The 21935-nt window shown below is 37.4% G+C and overlaps 1 protein-coding gene across 1 annotated transcript in view; it reads left to right on the top strand.

Moving 5' to 3' along the window:
- LOC131436244 (allatotropins-like) overlaps window positions 1-21935 on the top strand; it is an 84558-nt gene that overhangs the window by 48151 nt on the left and 14472 nt on the right. Inside the window, exon 2 of the mRNA XM_058604869.1 lies at window positions 19892-20241. Within this exon, the coding sequence (XP_058460852.1) occupies window positions 19892-20241 (350 nt within the window). The remainder of the gene's footprint in view (window positions 1-19891; window positions 20242-21935) is intronic.

The raw sequence follows: 21935 nt of genomic DNA, 5'->3' as shown, positions 1-21935 counted from the left end.
GGAGTGTAACGAAGCGTTAAATAATAGGTGTAATCTTTTGTAAGTTACAGGCGTTACTAAACGTGACATGTGTTACTCTGTATAAGTTTTTTGCGTGACGAAGCGTTACATGTGTTATTTTTTTGTGAGTTGTTGGTGTCACGTGCGTTACTCTTTTGTGAGTTACAGGCGTTACGAAGTGATACATGCGTAACCCTGGCCCCTCCCGAAATCAGAAACAGAAACGAAAAAAAAGTTCGAGGAATATTATGGCGTTGTTGATCCTGTAGATTACACCGTGAGATAGAGGTTTTGAGAGTTATGAGATGGTCGAAACTCCATTGCCGATAAAGCACGCAGCTGCAGGCCCTAAGAAGCAGAACAGAGTCAAAACCACATAAAATGGAGGATGAAACCATGGTAATAATGACAATAATAGTAAAACATTAAATAGTTCCGAACGACCGGAAACAGAAAGTGCGCGAGCATGCCTTAGTTAAGCAAGATTCTGCAGTTGAGAAAGATATCCTGCTGCTGGATCTCGCACATACTTATTTAGGGCTAGAAAGACGAGGCTAGCGCACTTCGAGCACATGTTTGGCTGAATCCATTATTATACGTCAGAGAACAAATGAACTGAAATCAGCACGAGTGTTTCGAAGCGGCACGAGTACCTTGAAGGGCGTCTTAGGGTGAAGCCATAGAGAAAGCGACACGGCAGAGCTCCGTCCATTCAAGTTCAGCTGAAAAATGACATGTTCGTCAGAGTGAGTCCGATGCGATCGGCAAGTAGTCGCTTCGCAACGCATCGAGTTCACTCTGACGTACTTATCATTTTTCTGCTGAACTTGTGTAGACGCAGCTCTGCCGCGCGACTCCGTGCGATCTGTCAAGTTTCGCATCGCTTCGCTTCGCGTTTCGTGTCGCTTTCTCTCTGGCTTCACTCTTAGTGGGACGGAAAGATCACAGTGTCGGTTCTCTGGAATCGTCATAGTATACTTTTGGAGGACTACCTCAAATCAGAAAAAGGTCAGTGATAGCGTGCATTAATGAGACGATTGAAGACCGAAATCGCTGTGAAATGGCCTTGATTGAAGCACACGGGCACCACTACCATTGACATCATTGGTTAGGTTTCAATTACTTGCGCATCACCCTCCAAGTAATTTATGTGAGAATCGTTTTGGAATTTCAGATCACTACTTTCAGAATCTGAATTCGAAACCAGTATGGCCAAAATAAATTTGTATGACCACTCACTAATATGACCTATAAATTTAGAAGATGTTTTTAGACACTGGCCAAGACCAAATGCTGTTCGACTGAGACAAAAATAGTCCGTTACTCGTTGTTGCTAGAAACCGTCAATACCACTGTATCTATACGAGTATAACGGGAGAGAAATTCCATTAGTACATCAGGAAGGGGATTCAGATATGTCTTGGGATACAATACGATCTAACAAAAAAGCACGGGGTACGAAAAAGCATATTTTCATAATTGTCCAACTCAAGACAGCCAGCCGCCTGAAATATTGCCACTAGCACTCTATCACATTGCAACTAAGCATTTTCATTTTAATGTCTAGTTTTTTTTTTGTGTTCATACTATATTTGCTCACTCATTCATTGACTGAAGACCTTCTAATTGAAAATAATAAACATTTACTCCGAAAATGAGGCCCCTATCGGACGATCCCTAGTTAATCATATAAACAATAAACAATTTAGTTTGTTTGGCCATCGTAATCCTTGTTGCTTTACTCGTCATAACATGTGTGTTTGAAGTAAAATCAATAATACAATCTAAATTAGACATATTAACCATATAAAACTGTGCACATAATTTTAGTAGAACATTGAAAAAAGATGATGACTAATTGAGTGTTGAAAATAGGCATAACATCGACACCATACAGAAACTTGTTTATAGGTTCAAATTGTACACACCTTTTAAACCGACTTCTAAACACATTTCTTGTATCGAATACACAATCCTACTTTAGCTTACAGCTACGGTAAGGGTAAAGTTATGTAGCTTCATTGCAACAAAGTGCTTTCTTTTGCAAATGCGAACATAAATTAGGTCCACGGTGACAGGTCGAAAGTCAGCTACACAGACGGCTAATTTGGTTCGTTGAGGTGCGACGAAAAGGCCACTCTTGCACGTCCGGTTGGTATAAATTTAATAACTGATTTTAAAAACAAAGTTGGATGCAGTTTGCTCATCATACCTGTGATTTTGCATCCGTACCATTTGGTGGTAGCAAATATAAAAACAATGTTCATCCTGTTGGATGCGACCACTACAAAGAGAAAATAGTTTGAAATTCATAGTTTGTCCTATCAACAGCCTCTGCCTGACGTTGTCGTTTTTGTTACGTTGAAATCGTTCCCGGAAGTGGTACGGTAGCAAAATTTAGAAAGTTAATATGTTAGTTAATATACTGCTTCATCGGCCGTGGGTGAGTCGACGGAACATGCATTTTTGTCCGACTGTATAATTTATCGCAACATGTCCGAAAGACCAAAAGCACCGTTCACCGGGGTATCAGATGGTAAATTTGCTAGTTCTACAGTTGGTCGGTTTCTTTTTATATTCATCATCCGGCATGAACAAAGCTATCGATAAATATTTATTAGTCAATCAATCTTATTTTTGTCATGGTAATCACTGAGGTGAAGAAATTGATTCATTTGCGCCATAGAAAAATTTAATTCGCCTCGTAATAACAAATGTTGTGGGAATATTAGTTTCAAGCATATTCAACTTTTACATAACTTTAAAATTATTCAAATATTCAATGCTTTACCGGGATTAAATGAGATGTTAGGAAATAAAATGGAAGACAGAATTTTGAAATATTATTAGACCAGCTTCGCATTAAGAAAATACTTTCTTTTTCTAGTAGTACGAATACAAAAGATAAACGTAGCTCACGACATACAAAAAAAGCTCGTGAACTAATTTCTGTCGAAATTTCTAGATAGATTTTGGGAAGAAATAGATAATCAATTTTATAATGGCTGGTATTCACACGAAAATAACAGCTTTTAGTTCGATTGTTATCTTCGAAGATCCGCGATTTATAGAGTAACATGTGCAGAGAAACTTGAGGATTTTCTTGACAAACAATAAATAACAAGCAGCTTGTATCCTGTATTGTTGCAAAACACTCTCGTTGGTTCAATTTTTCATTAATTTCATTTCATTCATTCATCTTTCGAGTTCGAGATGGGAATCGAACCCTAGTAGATTACAAATATGTCGATGGTGTTATCAATCACGCTATTTTTAAGTCGCTTTACTACCTTCTTGTACATTTAATATTTTTTTAACTCCTAATTTAATCAATACAGCGTAGATCTATTAGCCATATTCGCTTTGTTCTTCGCCAGATGCCATTGAATAATTTTTATCAGCCGCCGAGCTATGAAAACCGCGGACCACTTATTGAACTTAACGAAATAAAAAATGTATGTTGAAATGGCGACAACTAGAATTTCAATTTATAACCAAAATTTCGCATAAAATCGTCATATAGTATTTACAGAAAAACATCAATTTGAATTTTAAAATAACTGCGGTTATAATATTTTTTAATGCTATAATTTCCACATTCAAAATCCGGAGACCGGAAAAGCCGAAGACGGTTTGTATGATCAGCAACTAACATTAGGTCCAAATTGGAATAGTTTTGAGCCCTATTTTTAAAAATTTTACGCCTTTTTCGGCATCACACCTATAACTCGTTTATGAAGAATCAGTCATACGTCGAAACTATTAGTGAGTTTAAAAAACATTTTAAATTGAAGAATTTTGGCTTTCGCGTAATACTGTGAAGTTATGGGTGATTTTAGGTTCATTTGCGCAACCCTGTAGATTTTCTTAATCTCGATCTATACGCTTTTACCGTAAAACTTTGTAATTTGCGAAGATCGGACTAGCCGTTTTTCAGGAATGAACAAGTTTTGGAGATCTTGAATGTGGAAACAAGATGACCTGAGTTTTTGCTGCATTGATCACAATTTTCCAGCTTGTAAAATATTCAGTTAGAGCGTCCAGACCTGTCCGTAGTTTATTCTTCAGAGCATTAATGACACGACCTTGGTAAAAAATGGCAGTATCATCAGCAAATTGTGACAGAACACCACCACCCGAAAGAGGTGGGATGTCTGATGTAAAAATGTTGTATAGGATTGGACCTAGGATACTTCCTTGGGGTACACCAGCAGCAATAGTAAATCTTTCTGAAAGTGCATTATTCAGAGAAACCAGAAATGCTCTATCTGAAGGATAATTTTTGATAATTTTAATGAGATCCCGATCAACAAGTAAGGGCTTTTCATGTGGACTTCTCTACTGGTGTTATTTAAGGTATTTCTTCAGATGCGTCCTGCGGTGACATCAGAGAAGGAATAGGCTTCGGTTTTTTTCTTAAGCACCTCCGTTAAGGACCAGAAGGGCTTTGAATGGGGGAGAATTTCTCGAAGTCTTTGTCCGGAGCGAGGATGTTGTACTGTCCAGCTTCGTAATCTTCGGCAAGTACGAATCCGTTTCGATTCTGTCTTTCGTTTCCCCACAGCTCATGCCGTGCGTGCAGGTCCCCTCTTCATTAAGGGAACCTTAGAATTATTTTATTTTTAATGTAATCATGCTCGGTCGTGTCTTGCATACAACACTTTGATTTTTTTTCTTTAGACGCTTAGGGAAATATTGATTGGTATTTTTAATGTAGTTCGAAACCACAAACGTCAAAGTTTAGATAAATTCAAGTTGGCTCATTAACATTAAAAGTGCCTGCGAATAATACAGGGTGTCCCACGACAAATTTAGAATTTAAAAATGCAATAATAAAAAAACGGTTTGATAGATTTCAATGATTATACATTTCCGAGAAGCTGCGATTATTTTCTTTGGGGAGCAATTAAAGATAAATGTTACACCAACCATCTAGAAACAATTGAAGACCTCAAGCATGAAATTCAAGCTGCTATTGATGACATAAGAACAATCATTTTCACAAATTCTTATGTCATCAATAGCAGCTTGAATTTCATGCTTGAGGTCTTCAATTGTTTCTAGATGGTTGGTGTAACATTTATCTTTAATCGCTCCATAAGAAAATAATCGCAACTTATCGGAAATGTATAATCATTAAAATCCATCAAACCGTTTTTTTTTATTTATTGAAAATGTACTCAAAAATTGAGTGGATCGGATTGGCTACTACCAAGCCAGCCGTGGGGGTCATTTGAACGAAATTATTTTTCATAAAAATTTAATTTTATGATTAATTTAATGAAATTTAATTAATCAACCTTTCAAATAAATTTATAATCTTTGAAATCTATCGAGCTGTTTTTTTATTATTGCATTTTTAAATTCAAAATTGTTCTTGGGACACCCTGCATAACCGAATCATAAGGAGACCGGTGAGATACGAGTGAAACAAAAACCATAACAATATTGATTACGCGATACAATGTTAACAGTTTCATTTTTACGTTAGCCGCACGAGCCGATTTGATTTCCTACTGAGATCGTGGCACTTTCATTGAAGACGTGAAAGAAAAATCTATGTATTATTTTTGAATATACTCCTACATTTTCCTCGCGTTCACGAGTTCCATACCGCCGGAATTGTTGAGTAAAGCTACGGAATGCAAACATACCACTTAACCGATGTATGAAATCGTTCACGTAGCTTTCAATGCCATTCAGTGTTTTTACCAAACAATCGAAAGGAAGCATTCCCGCCGATGGGCAACATTCTCGACCAGATTTCTGTTTACTCAATTCCACAATTCAAACAGATGATGCAAGAGTACAATTCAATACATGTACTAACATTTATGTGGTTAAAGTTTTTGAAGTCTCTTCAGACGAGCACAACTTCCTATAAATTGGATAAAATTATCATTAAAATGATGCTCATATGTGGTTAAAAATAATGTTCAATCAGATAAAAGTCATCGCTTATGACAAAAAATGATACTTTTTGAAGGGTACAGATACTTCTTGCACTGAAATGCGTAAGAGCAACTGCACTTCGGCATTACACAATTTGACGCAACCCTATAACTTAGCACGAATTCACTCTCGCTAATAACAACTACAAGGTCTATAACCGCATGCTTTATTCTAGACATGTTTTACAAACACAAGCCGATCTTAAACAACATCCAAAACGTTTCTGGTCTTTCGTGAATAGTAAACGCAAGGAGGTAGGCTTCCCTTCTACTATGACTCTTGGAAATGAATGTTCAAATTCATCTACTGGAATTTGCAACTTGTTCGCTAAACATTTCTTAAGTGTCTTCAAAACAATTTCATTTGATCCTGCTCAGATGGAATTCGGGCTCAGAGATGTTCCTTGCGATATTATAAGTCTTGATAACATTCAATTCACATGCGAAGAAATCATTTTTGCGTTGAAAAAACTGAAGTCATCAACATCAACTGGCCCAGATTGTATTCCTGCCATCATACTCAAACGATGCGCGAATGCACTGTGTGTTCCTCTAAAGATAATCTTCAATAAGTCTCTGTCTCAAGGAATATTCCCACAATGCTGGAAAAAATCGTACATGTTCCCTGTATTCAAGAAAGGAAATAAGTTCTAAGTTATTCGAAATTCTCGTTAGCAATGTTCTGTTTAAAAAAAATCATACATATCGACCGATCAACATGGTTTTTTCCCCGGTAGATCAACAGCTACAAATTTAGTTCAGTTCACGTCACATTGCATCAGAAACATTGAAGATGGAGCACAGTTTATACAGACCTTAAGGTGAAATGTAGCGTCATAAAATGCGCGCAAAATTTCATCCGCTTCAGTTGAACGAACCGTCGCACAAAGCAAACCACGAAAAACGGACACATGCAAACAAGAACTTTTTACAATGATTGAGCGCAGTGGGCTTAGCTCTCGTTATATTCGCTTGTGAAAAAGACTGGACGTAATGGATTTTTGAATTCTTCACACTTTGAATATATCCTAATTCAATCGTTATTGTTAGTGATTACTCTTACACTAGAGCTATAAATCATGAGTAATTATGAATGACTAACATGAGGTTATATGTATATGTATTGACCAACTTGCTAACCATGTATATGCCTGTTGTTTATCAATGTTTATCACATTGTTTATATCACGATAATACTTGGTTTGTATTTCATTCAGTAGCTTGTCAATGATGAAGTTATAGTTTTGCTATAAAAATTGCTACAATCTAAAATAATACCTGTTATACGATATCACACAGCCAGGCTTTATTGCTTCAGCAACATCAATGCATTGAACTCAACAGAATTGGACATTATTAGCATTATAAATGACAGTTACTTAGAAAATAAACAATTTCTTACAATACCCATTTTATTGTATTCAACTCGTTTCTATTTCAGCACAAAACCCAATGCTGCATAAATTCGCGTCATAGTTTTATATGTAATTTTTGCTCACGATATAATGCCACTGTGCCCACCGTGCATTTCTCACACCACCTCAATACGAAACAGCAGCGCGCAAGCAATAAAAAAAAATGCAAAAAAGTTTATGTAAACTTTTTCAATTTTCGGTTGTTTTAGCTAAAATTTTATAATTTTGAGTTGCATTTCAGATTCTTTGTGAAATTCTGCTACAAACACTACTTTTCAGTTCTAAAATCTTCCCCGTGGGACGGAACAGTGACCGTTTATACATTTCAAAAACCAATTACGGCTCGGCAAAGCAAAATTTCAAAATTCTAAGAATACTTAGTTATGATAAATTTGATTTCGAAAACTTAAGTGTTTTTGGTTTTTCGAAAATCGGTCTAGTTTTTGAATAATTGATCAAAAACGCGATTTTCGCATTCCGCTACATTTCACCTTAAAGCAGCGTTCGATCGTGTTGACTATACTCTGCTACTCTGCTACACCGATTGGCTTAAATCGTATATTGTTGGCCGTTTACTTTCTGTTAAGCTTGGAAATTGTGAATCAAATAGCTTCTCGAATCTGTCGGGTGTGCCTCAAGGTAGCAATCTCGGACCTATGCTATTTTCTTTGTTCTACAACGACATCTGTTTTGTCTTGCCACCAGGGTGTAGGCTTGTTTATGCAGACGATCTCAAGCTATTTCATATCATTAGATCTGAAGAAGACTGCAAGGCCTTACAACGACAAGTTGATGCCTTCAGCGACTGGTGTACGCGTAACCGATTGACGCTTAGTATATCGAAATGCTCCGTTATTTCATTCACACGCAAGAAAGAACCTATTCTCTGGAGATACACTATTTTTGGAGAATTCCTTGAGAGAGTATCAATTGTAAGGCACTTAGGTGTAGTACTTGATTCTCAGCTGTCGTTCAGAGACCACTACTCCCATATCATTGCACAAGATACCCGTAATCTTGGATTTATCTTTAAAACACCAAAAGTGGTTTCCTCCTATAAGATTCTTGGAAGCAAGATTAGATCAAAATATTATGCGTTATAAGACTACATCAAATTCTAACTATTCAATTAGGTTACACGATTATTGTTTGGTTAAATAATAGGGTCTGAGGGATTATGCTGAGAGATGATTCTCTTTGATGACACTGATTGAATCGTGTGAATAGTTGCTAGAAAACCACAAATGGCTGAAAGGGCAAATTAAAGAAAGAACACAATTTTGAAGCTACTGTTCCGCTCTTGCCATTAACGGGACATGGATTTCGTTCTCATAGTTTGCAAGCGAAGGTGAGAGTGACATTAATTTTTCGTCTATTATGAGTCAATAAAAATTACTTTTATTAGCTCAGACTATACTATACTAAACACACCGCACACATACAAAAGCGAGTATCCAGCGAGCGAATTGATGTGACTTTCATTCACTCACACCTTCACCACCCTACGAGGAATGCTCGCTCACAGCCTGGGGTTAACTAAAGCAAAAATGTATTTGGGCATATGTTTATAGATTCCCTTTTGTGTGATATTTCATACTTCGCAAATCGGACGAGAGGATGACATCATTGACGCACTGTGACTGTGACTGTGATTGACATAGGTCAATTCAAACCAATTTTTCAATAGCATGCAATTGAAATACTTAAACGACGTTACCTAATAATTTTAAGTTAAATGTTTTCGAATTGATAGGATATGCGGTTAGTTCTGCATTTTTTTTTTTAAATTAACACCCAGCCTGGTATAGCAAATAGTAAGGCATTTTGATGCAGAAACAAGACCGATTACAATCAAAACGTGTATAACAGTGGTTAACTATACAGATCATCATTTAGGGGTTAGCCTATGTTTGTGCTCAGGGCACATAACCGTTTTTACTATTCTTTACGTTTCGTTTTTGACTCGTCAGTGCAGAGCAGTTCAAATTGCAATAAGCAGCTCAATTTGAACTGCTCTGCACTGACGAGTCAAACACGAAACGTAAAGAATAGTATACAGATCACGTTATCAGTTCATTCATCGAGTAATTCATTCTTGAAAACGAGGAAAGAGAATTCTGTTTACGTTGATTATATTGACATGACCGAGAATACTTGGACAGAATATCGGTCTATGCGCTCCTGAATTGAATCTGAAACGAACATTGCTTTTGAAGCATTACACTAAGTAACAAAAGTCCGAGTTTCATCGGTGTTCGTATCTAGGAAGGTTGTCTGGGATTCCTTCAGGGTAAATTGAACGAATTTATGCTTTACTGCTTCAAACTGCACTTCATTATGGTAATAAGGACCATACTCTTGTTGATAATTCTAATATGGAGCAAACCACGACAGTATACAATGCCCTAATATAAGAATGGCTTAGAAACGATGTACGTAATATAATCGAAAAGTTTAGTTTAACGTCAGTTAAACCTCATGATATTGAATAGAGTTCACTTTATGTATCAAGACTCCAAGAAGCGAAAAACTGAAAGTCATTGTGTTCTGTTTGTGAGTAAAAATATGGAAAACCTTAAGGCGTTTAGAACCTTTCTGTTGATCAGACACTGATTTCCGAAAATATCCAGCTGAAGGAACAGAACATTATTTGGTTATACATTTTTAAGAACAACTTGAAACTATCAGCGTATGCGAGGTTTAAGCATTTCGAAGAAAAAATATTAACGCCATTTACGTCGACCAGGAATAGAAGATGATTTCCTTGTGGACGTAGTGGAGATTCAGATGTAGTGTTACCAGTTTTAATCGACATGTTACGCGTAATGAGGTATATACGTATTTAAATAGTCTGAAAGCATCCATGGCAACTGATATGCTTCGATTTCACTAGAATGATATTGATCTAGTGAAATCGAAGCATATCAGTTAATTTTATCAAATGTAGCAGACGAATCGGGATGAATATCGTCTATTAAATGTTCTTTTCCCAATTTCTTAAACTAGTTCCATCAGAAGAATGTTGAGTTCGATTCGGTAATGCGGTCATCCAGACGAAGTTATTTATCTTGATCATGAATGTAGAACATCCAAACTGTTTCTGAAGAATCAGATGACATGCATATAAGCATCTATGAACAAATTGTCTACCCTAAAGCAAATACAACGTCACTGTTTGGCGAGGTTGTGCACGAACACACAAACTCAGACTCCAGCATATTTAAAATAAGATCTTAAAGATGATCCAAAATCTGCTCCCTTGGACAGTGAAATACATGAGATCTGAATACTCTGCATAGCCTTTATACGACCAACGATGCGTGAACTTTGCTGCCTCCCAAGGAATGGCCGAAGCACCTTCTTCCACCGCAGAGATATCCACAAAACCACCTGGAGATCACCTGATCGATATACGGATAACCAAGTCGACCACGTTATCATCGACGGCCGATTCATCTCCGACGTCATAAATGTCCGCATCTACCGCAGTGCAAACATTGATTCTTCATGACGCGGTTTGTATGTGCTTAAAACTATCGACGTTGCACAATACTCGTCGCATACGAACACCGACACTCAATCTCGAGCAGTTGCGTAGCGTTCGTACACAGTTCAAAAAAGTCGTGTGATTTTACATCTTAACAGATGCACATAAATGGAGCACACAAATTTATATTCAAGAACATGTAAAATTGTGTGACTTGAAAATTACATGGCTTTAAAACGAATGGAATAAAAATCAAAAGATCGGCAGCAACAACGCGGCTTGAACCGAAAAACATTAGATCACAAAGCACACCAGAGCCACAAAAGCACATATCTGATTGGTTGGTAAATCGTGCATATAAATTCATACAGTCTCACTTGCTGGCCGAGTGCAAATTACACTCGGATCCAGTAAATTTCTATACGAATGGAATATTGCGTTTGGTAGAAGTTTGGTAGTTATGAATTGTATCGTTTGTAGAATTTGTATAATGTCACTTGTAAAATTCATATTTTTTTCTGTGTACTGTCAAAAAATACGCGCATCAGCTGGAGCTAGTGCTACCAAGGGAAAAGCAGCTTGGCGCGGCGACACTTGAAGGTGGCTGGAGGAATATATGGTCCGCCATAAGTAGAACTGCCGCAACCGTACAAGACACGAGGCTATCGAATCGAGGAAATGACTGGTTTGACGGCGAATGCTAGCAGTAGGTCGAAGAAAAGAATGCAACGAGAAACGATACAAAAAGTCGCACGGAACGACCGAAATTAGCTCTGCGCCTAATTCGTATTACTGTTTTTGAATTAGTTGATTTTAACAACAAAATTTCCAAAATAACTATAAAATTAGTTAAAATTGAGAATTTATTTGCTGAAAAAACTCTTATTTTTAGAGAATGTGTTTAGTTGTCGAATATTCTGGACACAAATCAGCAATATCTCATTCCAACACGAAATTCTCATTGACAACTAATTTTGTTTTTAGAATCAGAAAATTTGTTTCTATTTCTCTATCACCAGTTTATTAGCCACAAAATTCATGAGAAGTGTCAAAACAAAACAATCCATTAAAAAGCTAAAAGGGACAGTCTTGTTGAAACTGCTTGCAAATTGTTCAGATGTTTTATGCATGTATTACGATATATCCATATATAAATTTCTAAACCGGTATGTAAAAATGACGTAAACTGTTAGTGGAACGTGTATTTATTCAGAATTTGTGCGCATTTGAAGCGATTGTGCGTAATAATGTTTTTACGCGGAACAGTGAATTGAGTTTCGAATGTTGCACTCTAATTGTACATGTCAAATGATGTTTTTTGTATCTTCCAACCTTCCGGGCCACGCCGTTCGATGTACTACTTGTATTCGGTTTTTATTTTCCGAGTGCTCAAAGTTTTCAGTGAGAGAGTCGATTTCGCGAAGTCGAATGAAGAAAACAGTGATTTAGAAAAAAAATGTTCAAAAAGAAGTTTATGTTTCGCTTATGTCTTTTTCTCCAATACAACATCGTATTTATACCTACCAATATATAAAAGTCAACGGCGACTGAAACTTTTTTCGGTATTAGTGTGCCATCTAGTGGCTAGTAGTCATTACGGTGTTAGCGTTATTTCGACGACAGAGCGCCATATAGCTGCAAATTGCAGAAACCAATTCAACCATTTATGTTGGTTGAAAACAACGTTTTATTTCTCTAGTTCAACTAAAAAATTAGTTGAATGGATATGAAGTGTGCCTTAGCTAAGAAATGACAATTGGTGAATTCAACTAAAAAAATAGCCATTTCAATAAATATTTTATTATTATCAAGGAAATTAGAATTAAAAAATCTAAATTAGCAAAAGTAAGATTTTTTTAGTTGTCTCAAAAAATAACTAACTAAAATCAGAAAATCAACTAATTTTTTCGCCAAAATGCTGATATCGGTCTTTCCGTGCGCGGGACAGACAGAACTCGGTTTTCCGAAAATCGTCATCGCGACGCGAAAACAGAAACAGCTGTACCGCGTAAATGATACACGAAAGTTCTATGAGAAGGCGACTGCTGCATTTACCGGCCACAGGCCACAGAAATACCAGAGGTAATCTTATCACGAACGAATGTGAGGTGATCGACAGGTGGGAGTAGTACTACGACGAGCATCGCAAGCGCAAGCACAAGATACAGAAAATGACACAAGAATAAATCTGGATGCACGCTCTGCTGATGAAAGATTACCAGTACCTGATCTGTCGGAGATAAGTGAGGAGATCGGTAAACTGAGGAACAAAAAAGCCGCTGGCAATGACCAATTGCCGACGAGCTGCTAAAACTGGCTACAGCGATGCATAGGATGATTTCTAAGATTTGGGAGGAGGAGATTCTACTGCAGGAATGGATGGAAGGAGTGGTATGTCCCATCTACAAAAAGGGTGATAAGTTTGACTGTTGCAATTACCGAGCAATCATATTGCTTAACACCGCCTACAAGGTACGCTCCCAAATTCTTTGCGGTCGTCTACTACCAGTAGATAAGATATTCGTAGGTCGTATCAAGCGGAATTTACTGGGGCCCACGCCGCTAGGGATTACATATTCGCGATAAAACAAGTACTCTAGAAGTGTCGTGAATACAACGTACCCACGCATCATCTACTCATTGACTTTAAAGCGGCATACGACACAATCGATTGAGAACATCTGTGGCAGATCATGCACGAAAACAGTTTTCTGGATAAACTGACGCGATTGGTCAAAGCAACTATGAATAGTGTGATGTCCCGATCAGAAGAAAATGGTTAAAGCATACCTTATTATACCCTTATTTTTGAGTAGCAAAAAAACTTAAAGTGATATTCGCGAGGTTGAATTTAAATCTAAATTATCTAAATAAAATACTTTGTGGAAACATGATTGACATTAAAAAATAAAACGGTTCATAACTCTTTCACTAAGTTTGTACAGTTTATAATTAAAAATTTTGATGAATATCACACAAAATTGTAGTTTTTCTTGAATTTTTGATAAATTCACTAGTAGTTTTTAAAACTGCTCTAGAAATAATCAAAATTATCTAAAAATTTTTTAAATACGTTGGTTTTATACCTACCCTGGCCCCTCCCGAAATCGGACTCCTCCATCAATTGCTTTGTACACAAATGTTGGATAATTATTATGGTGATAATGCTTCTTTAGATTACACCGTGAAATAATTCGAGAGTTACGTGGCGATCGAAACTACGCTGCCGATGAAGTCCACATCAGAGGGCAATGTCAGAACTACATGAAATGGTGCTGAATGGCCGGAAAGCGTAGGTGCGTGTGATAGCAGATTCCACAAGGAGTAGCACTGAGCGCAAATATAAAAAATTGAGTTTTACTCTGCAGATGAAAAAGATATCCTATCGCTAGGTACCGCGCATTCTTACTCAGGACTAAAAAGAGGAATGCGAGTGCGCTTCTGAAGCATGTTTGGCTAAGATGATGCAGATTCCGTTGAACTTTTGGTGTCGGTTGGTAACATTTGACAAAATCTAAATCGATTATTACAAGCCAAAGAACAGAATGATTATCCGGCAATGTACTGAAACCGACACGAGTGAGCGGTCTAAGGTCAGAACAGGTGACGTCGGTTTTCTGGAATTGTCATGCTATACTTTTTGTGGACTACCCTAAAAAATGATCGTAACCATCCACAGTAAGTGTTAGTGTGCATTATTGGAGCGAGTGATACCGATAAAATCGTTTTTCAGAGACATTACGTCGGTACACAAGAGTATCGCAAGCGTGGTTGAAATTAACGATTCACGGTTCCAATTGCTTCCCATCCACCTTTCGTGCCCGATTTGTTTTCATCGAACTATCGCGATCTCCCTTCGCTTGTCTGTTCCAAAACCTATTCAAAGAAATTTAAATGAGTTTCATTTTGGAGTTATCGGCCGCTGTTTCTGGTACCTGAAACCAGGAACCGTCAAACTAAGTTTATATAGCCATCAACTAATATGATCTTCACATCGGAATAGATTTACGGCACGTTAAAAGGCTGTTCTTCACGAGGACTACTAAGTGATGAAAGTTGAAAATTTAAAATTTAAAACAGGAGCTCACATGATTTGATTTACTCTTTTTTTCTTTTTGATTTCTGAATTACACAGAGTGTAAGGTTAAAAACACTTCTTTATATCCAGTATGTAAGCGGGAAAATCGATTCTGCAAAGCATCCTTTAATTAATTTAGACTCTACCCTCGTATCGTTCGATTAATTCAAAAGGAATATTAAACTGACTTCTAGACTGATGAGAGACATTCTACAGGGTGGAAATAAATGACTTGCTCTCAGAAACTTTGTCTTTTGACACTTTCAGCGAAGAGCGTTCAAATATTAATTTTTGTTTATAACATGAAGCAAATGACGGTAGGTGGTTTGTATAATCGACCATTGTACCGTAGGAATGATCTGTGAAGATGTTGTTCACTCATGTAGGAAATAAACCCAATAGCTTTTCCGATTTTTGGAGATTCTCTTTTCGTTGGATTACCCTAAAGAACCTGCATAACCACATCTCAGAAGCAACAATCGTAAAGGTCGGTGTCGACACCATCAGAAAATCACACAATGTTTTTCTAAAATTATGCTATGTTTAATGTATCTATTTGATATAAATTCTGTATGGATGGCGATCAAAATAACAAGACATTATATTCAAACAAAGTAGCGATAGCTTTCAATTATATCGAAGCTTTTAATTATATTCCAGAATCGATATTTTAACGATAATCATACGTTAGTTGAGATATGGCGATATATTCTTAAGGGGTGCTTCCTATTACTTCTTTTTTTATTCGTATGAGTTAAGTGTTTAAATTTTTTGTTTTCAAATTTGTCGCACTTCCATTACCTCGATAGAAATAACACATACACATTTTTTTTTCACTGAAATGTTGTTTGCTTTTTTACCTTTCTCATATAGAAAGATTATGCAATCACTGTGAAAACCGACTTTTAACCGAGGTCCGGAGTTCCGAGTTTCATATACCATTCGGCTCAGTTCCTCGAGTACGCATGCCTGTATGTGTGTATGTATGTATGTACATTTTTTTGCGCTCGCTACCTTTTCTCCACGATGGCTGAACCTATTCTCACAAACTTAGATTCAAATGAAAGGTACAAAGTTCCTAAATTTCATTTCCGACTTCCAGTTCCGGAATTACTGGGTGATTAGTGTAAAAATTTCAATTTTAAATTATTTCATCACTTTACTCAGAGATGGCGTGACCGATTCTACCAAAATTAGGTTCAAATGAAAGGTCTCATAGTCCTATACAAAACTCAAAAGTTTCGTCAGGATGCAACTTCCGGTTCCGGAGTTATTGAGTTAAGTGTGTTGAGAATTTGGTACTAAACTATTCCAATCGATAGTCATTGTCAGTAGACGGCCAAACAAATTGATGTCAGTTTTTCTGATTACCAGTTTTCGATTAACGACAGGATATTGTGACTGTTGACTCAAAAATGGATCCCACTCACTTTTCTCGAACCGATTCTACCGGTTCCCGGATTTCGGTTCCGAAAGTACCTGCAATAGTGGAACTCACTTCGTTTCCTTAGAGATACTATTACCGATATGAGAACAGTTTTACTCTGTAGGTTATACTAGTTGATGGATAAACCTTTTTGTTTTTCAAGAATAAAAGAAAACAGAATATGAGAGATATGAGGTATGCATCATTACACCATTAGGTGGAATAAAACAGGTTTTATGGAGATCATTTCTAATACTAATTTTGGCTCATTTTTGACACGAATTTATGCAAAATAATTCGGGTATTTCACAAAAGCATATTCCAGCGTTTATGCCACATATTCGGAATATATTTCAGACCAAGCGTAATAGATTTGAACGTGATCATAGATCAGTAAGTGGTAAGAAATAAAGAGAGTTTTTTCGGTTAGGTCATTTAAACCTTTATATATCCGGAATCAGAAGTGGCAGTGATCTTCGAACTTGAATAATGACCCAAAAAAGGTTATGTTGCTTATACCATTAATTCTCCGGAAATAACAGCTATTAAATTTTAAACTAGATCAATGGCTCAATAGCAGGTATCAAACGAATCCAAGTTTGTTGAAATCGAGATAATTGAGCACAACAAATTATGTTGGTTACGTGACCTATACTTTTATATCTCCTGAACCAGAATTGACAGCTATAAAATCTTCAAACTAGATCAATGATCCAATTGCAGCTTTCAAACGAGCTTAAAACTGTTGAAATCGGTTTAGTCATTTTAGAAAAAATGGGCGCGAAAAACAGCAAATTTTGTCGGTTACGTGACGTATACTTTTATATCTCCGGAACCAGAAGTGACAGCTATTAGATATGCAAACTAAATCAGTGGACCAATAACAGCATTCGAACGAGTCTAAGAGTTTGCTGAAATAGGTTCAGCAGGTGGTCAAATTCCATATTCCGATGCAATTCATAAAACCTAACTTCAGTTCGTGCTCGCATCTCACACGACGCAGTCGAAAATCATTTACGGTCGCAAATCATTTACGGTCGAAACAACATAACAAAGACAATACAGCACAGTGAACAATAGAGTGTACGGAATGGTCAAATACGATTTAACAAAGCCGGAATCTTGGCCTACAAGACCAAATTCAATTTGTATAGATTTCAAGCGTTGCAAAGTTAGACCAGCAGCAAATGAAATTGAAATCTTACTTAAAGAACGAATGCATCTAGACGCTAATAATGTAACTGAGATTCAATTCAACAAGGCGTCTAACTGTGTGTACATTATGTTTGTTGTGTGTGATAACATTAAATACAAAATCCCTGTGCACATGGCGGACAATGCCATAGAAGTACGCGTGCATGACCTCCCCCCGCAGGTGACCGATCAGTACGTTCGGGAGAATATGTCGCGGTACGGTGAAATCCTTTCCATCGAAAGGGAAGTATGGCGGAATTTTTTCCCCGGTATCCGGAATGGCGTGCGAGTGGTACGTATGCATCTACGTAAGGTTATTCCATCTTACATCATTTATGGTCAAGGTGGGACACATCCGTGTTAAACGCTGATTACCTATAAAAATCAGCTGGTTACATGCCAGTTTTGTGAACAACCTGCACACTACGGTAAACCCTGCACCGAAACTGCGAAAAGAACATCTTCAACCAAAGACAAGGTCAACCGTTCAACAATGGAAACTAGTGAGCGCAGTACTCCTGTTTCACCATCAAACCAACCAGCAACTGCAACCAATGTACAACAAGGCGCATCTACAGCAACTAGCAACGAGCTCAAGACTGCGAACAAAAGAAACTAAAAGAAGACGGAAATCAACAACAAACCCACCGATGCGGCAATCGATGACGAGACAAGTTACGAACAAAGTACCCCTCAACCCTCGTAGGAGGGAAATGGAAGCTTCCTCCTAGAAAAAGAGTGACAACGAGATCCACTTCAAAAAATAGATTATTTAAAAAATCGGCTAATTCGGCCACGTAAAGCTTTTACGCAAATAGCCCTGAATAAAAATACCTTTTAAATAAAAAAAATAGAACCTAACTTTTCAAATTACGAAGAATTTCATTCGTTATGACTTCATGTCTAATTTGAAAGAATTTTACTAGCTCAGACTGTAATTTGCTTATGACTAGTGAGAGTAACTGCATGAATTTATATGAACCCTTTATCTGCAGATGTGTGTTTCCATGGTTCAATGGATTTAAAGACGTACTTTGTGATCTGATGATTATTGGCTCAAGCCGCGGTCACTTCCCGATTTTTCGGTTATTTCGTTGCAATTAAAGGTGTGTAATTTTCAAATCATACAACTCTGCATGTGAATGTACGTAAATTCTCGTAAACAGCGAAGCTGTGTTTTCGATCTATGCAGCATAACCTTTTCAATTCGTTAACAGTTTTTTTTCCTTTTTTCCGTTTTTAAGCATCGCTCTAATTGACAGATTGATCTTTTAAATACACTTCATCCTGTAGTTACTGCATATGATTAAATTCAATAGCTGAAAATGGGACTTAATACCTATCATTTGGGTCTAAGTTTGTGGAAATCGGTTCAGCTATTTCTGATAACATGAAATGAGTTCCGTTTTTGAATTTTTGACCACTATTGCCGGTACACCTAGAACCGTGAACTGGGACTGGCTCCGAAACCGGAACTTGGATTCGGACCAAATATAATAACAGCCTATTGGACAATAAATCCTTTGATTTAAACGTAATCATTTGTGAAAATCGGTTTAGTTATCTATGAGAAAATGAAATGAGTTCTGTTTAGGAATTTCCGACCACGATTTCCGATACTTCCGGACAGAGATGTCCATCTCCTCTGTGTGACGAAGAGCAAGTATAATTTCTTCCCAACATCATCGAGAGCTCTTCTCTTTCACACACCACTGTTTATTTTCTTTCAACTCTAGCTCTGGATCACACCAAATTGCTAGAGCAGAGCTCTGTAATTCTCTGAGGTGAATGAAGATATTTTCTCCGAAGTGTGCACGCCGTTGAGGACTCTAGTGTACGGTTCGCATAAGAGAATTTATCGTTAAAATTTAGTTTTCCCTTGATGCGAAAAAGATTGTCATAGCAACGCCATGGTTTCCTTCTATAAATTCAAAAATATATCACAGTCGTGTTCGCTCACTAGCACGCGCCAGTGGTAACTTGGGTGTATTTAGGCGAGAGCGCGTGAGAACGATTCATGCGAAAAGAACGTGTTTCACTCGCGCCAGCTGCTTGAACCACAAGCACACACTCAAATTCTGTCTATTCGACACTGAGAAGAAGCGCGCTTTCCTTTTTGTGTGATGTTCGCTTCTTGCATCCCCTGTGTAGACAAGAATCTTATACTAGCGTGTATTACTCTGGTGAAATGCCATCACTGCTTCCTGTGCCCGGAACTAATATCCAGTATAGCCGAAATTGGCTTGTATGAACAGAAGCTAACAAACTACAAATTTAAACTGTGTAGAGCCGAATTTAATAAATTAACTAAAACTTTTTTTTAATTTCTTTCCGTTGTAGGTTATCAAAATGTCGGCTTGCAAGTTGCTATTTGTGATGATGCTATACGGTATTCTGCTTTGCTATCATACCTCAAATGCCGGTCCGGCACGCCAGTTGGCCAGTTTGGCAGCACGAGCATCCAAAATTCCCCGGTCAATCAGGGCACCGTTTCGCAATTCGGAAATGATGACGGCCAGAGGATTTGGCAAGAGGCGGGTCCCAATTGGAGCGAACGTAGGCAGCGGAACCAGTGGAGCAACCGATGACACGCCCTGGGGATACGACAAGCGAGAAACGCGAAAATTTTTCGAGCAGCTTGGTGGGGATAATGGAGATCCGGTGGCAGCAACGATTGGAGAACAGGAAAGGTATGTAATTCGAAAAAAAAAACATATTCGATCCTAAAATAAGTAAAGCTTCTCTTGTACTCTTAAGTTAAGTACTGAGCGAAAGCTAAGCTACCGAATTTGGGTTTTAATTGTCTTTATGCTTCGTTTTCGACTCGTCATAACTCGTTCATAACAATTTGTATTAAACGGCTTTGCCACCTAGCAGCTCAATTTGAACCGCTAAATAGATGTCAAGTTTCTACTATTTGCAGAACAGTTTTTAGTTTGCCATCAGTAAGAACGTTGCAATCCGGTGCACCTGCTTAGCAGTTTATGTTGAACTGCTAGGCGGCATAACAGTTCAACACAAACTGTTTTGCTTCGACGAAGAGGAAACGTAAAGATAATTAAAACCAGTTATGTGCTCTAGTTGTTCGTTTGCAGTATTTACTGAAATCGCCAGATTGCTATCGCTAATCCTTCACTCCTGCTACTTCTGTTTATAATATTCAAGTATAATTAAGAATTCTTACCCTAAATTAACTTGACACGAATTAATTAAGTGATATGCAACAGTTTTCGTGGCATAAAGTCATCATTAACAGCCGTTCGCGTTCGGAGAGCCAGTCATCAGCCTGTTAGTGAAAACTGAATATATAATCTTCATCACTTTCTAGCCCCGTGAAGAGAGTTGGCTTGCAATGAATTATTTTGTGAGAAGAACGACGTTCAGACCACGAGAGAGAAAATTATATTCACGGCTTCTGTGCTTCATGAAGACTCTAATACCAACACACTGTGCCATCTGTGCATATGTGGAATATATTTGCTTCCACTAGCGTTTTGTTTGTGTGGTTCTTTTTGGCTGGAAAGGCGTCGTTGTTGTGAGCGGTGGAATTGTTCGTTCACAATTCAATGGAAACTATATATTCATTCACTGGTGAATGAATATTCCAAACCCTGGGTCTCAGACATGTGTTACAGAAATAACAAGACAGTAAACGTAAAGAAATGTAATACAATAGCAGTTTCAGTGGAAAAGTTTAAAGTGTCTGTTAAAAACACCCGTAAAAGGCACACCGAGAATTAGGTACATCAGCAATCTTCAGTAACATTATTTTTTATCTTTGGGCCCCTCCCGAAACGAAATCCTGGGTACGGGCCTGCACTCACCGTAATGTCCAGACATTGTGCTATCCGACTACCACTTGAGGGTTGAGGGAATAATCTGATTCCTGAAATCCGTACACCGAAAAACCGAGGGAATGTTATGTGAAAGCTTTTGTATTTTTTGCGTTATGACGATGGTCTTGGCAGATTTCGCATTGATATCATCATGTTGTGTTGATTGTTTAAGAAATGGTATTAAAAATTGATATCACACGGTCAAAATTCCGATTCTAGATTAAAACTTCATGACTTTGGAAAAATAATATATTTTCATGTTATGATTATACACCATGATTAAAACTTCTCGGATCATGATCCATTTGGACTAATTTTGCTGAAATTTAAACGTAACGCACTTGTCGTTATTGGGTATAACTTCAGGCGTTTTTCTGCTACGATGGTAATTTTTGCAACATAAATTCAGGCGTTGTGTTCTAAAATATAAAGATTTCAAATATGAATTAAATGGAATGGTATGATGAACGTATTTTTCACGCAATGTCCTGAATGATGTACATATGAATAGAAAAACGGTGAAAAGCACGACAAATTTCTTTTTTTCA

Source organism: Malaya genurostris, chromosome 3 (genome assembly GCF_030247185.1).
Source record: "Malaya genurostris strain Urasoe2022 chromosome 3, Malgen_1.1, whole genome shotgun sequence".
In the NCBI taxonomy this organism is placed as follows: domain Eukaryota; kingdom Metazoa; phylum Arthropoda; class Insecta; order Diptera; family Culicidae; genus Malaya; species Malaya genurostris.
Note: the sequence above shows the minus strand (reverse complement) of the source record. Positions and strands in the feature narration are given on the sequence as shown.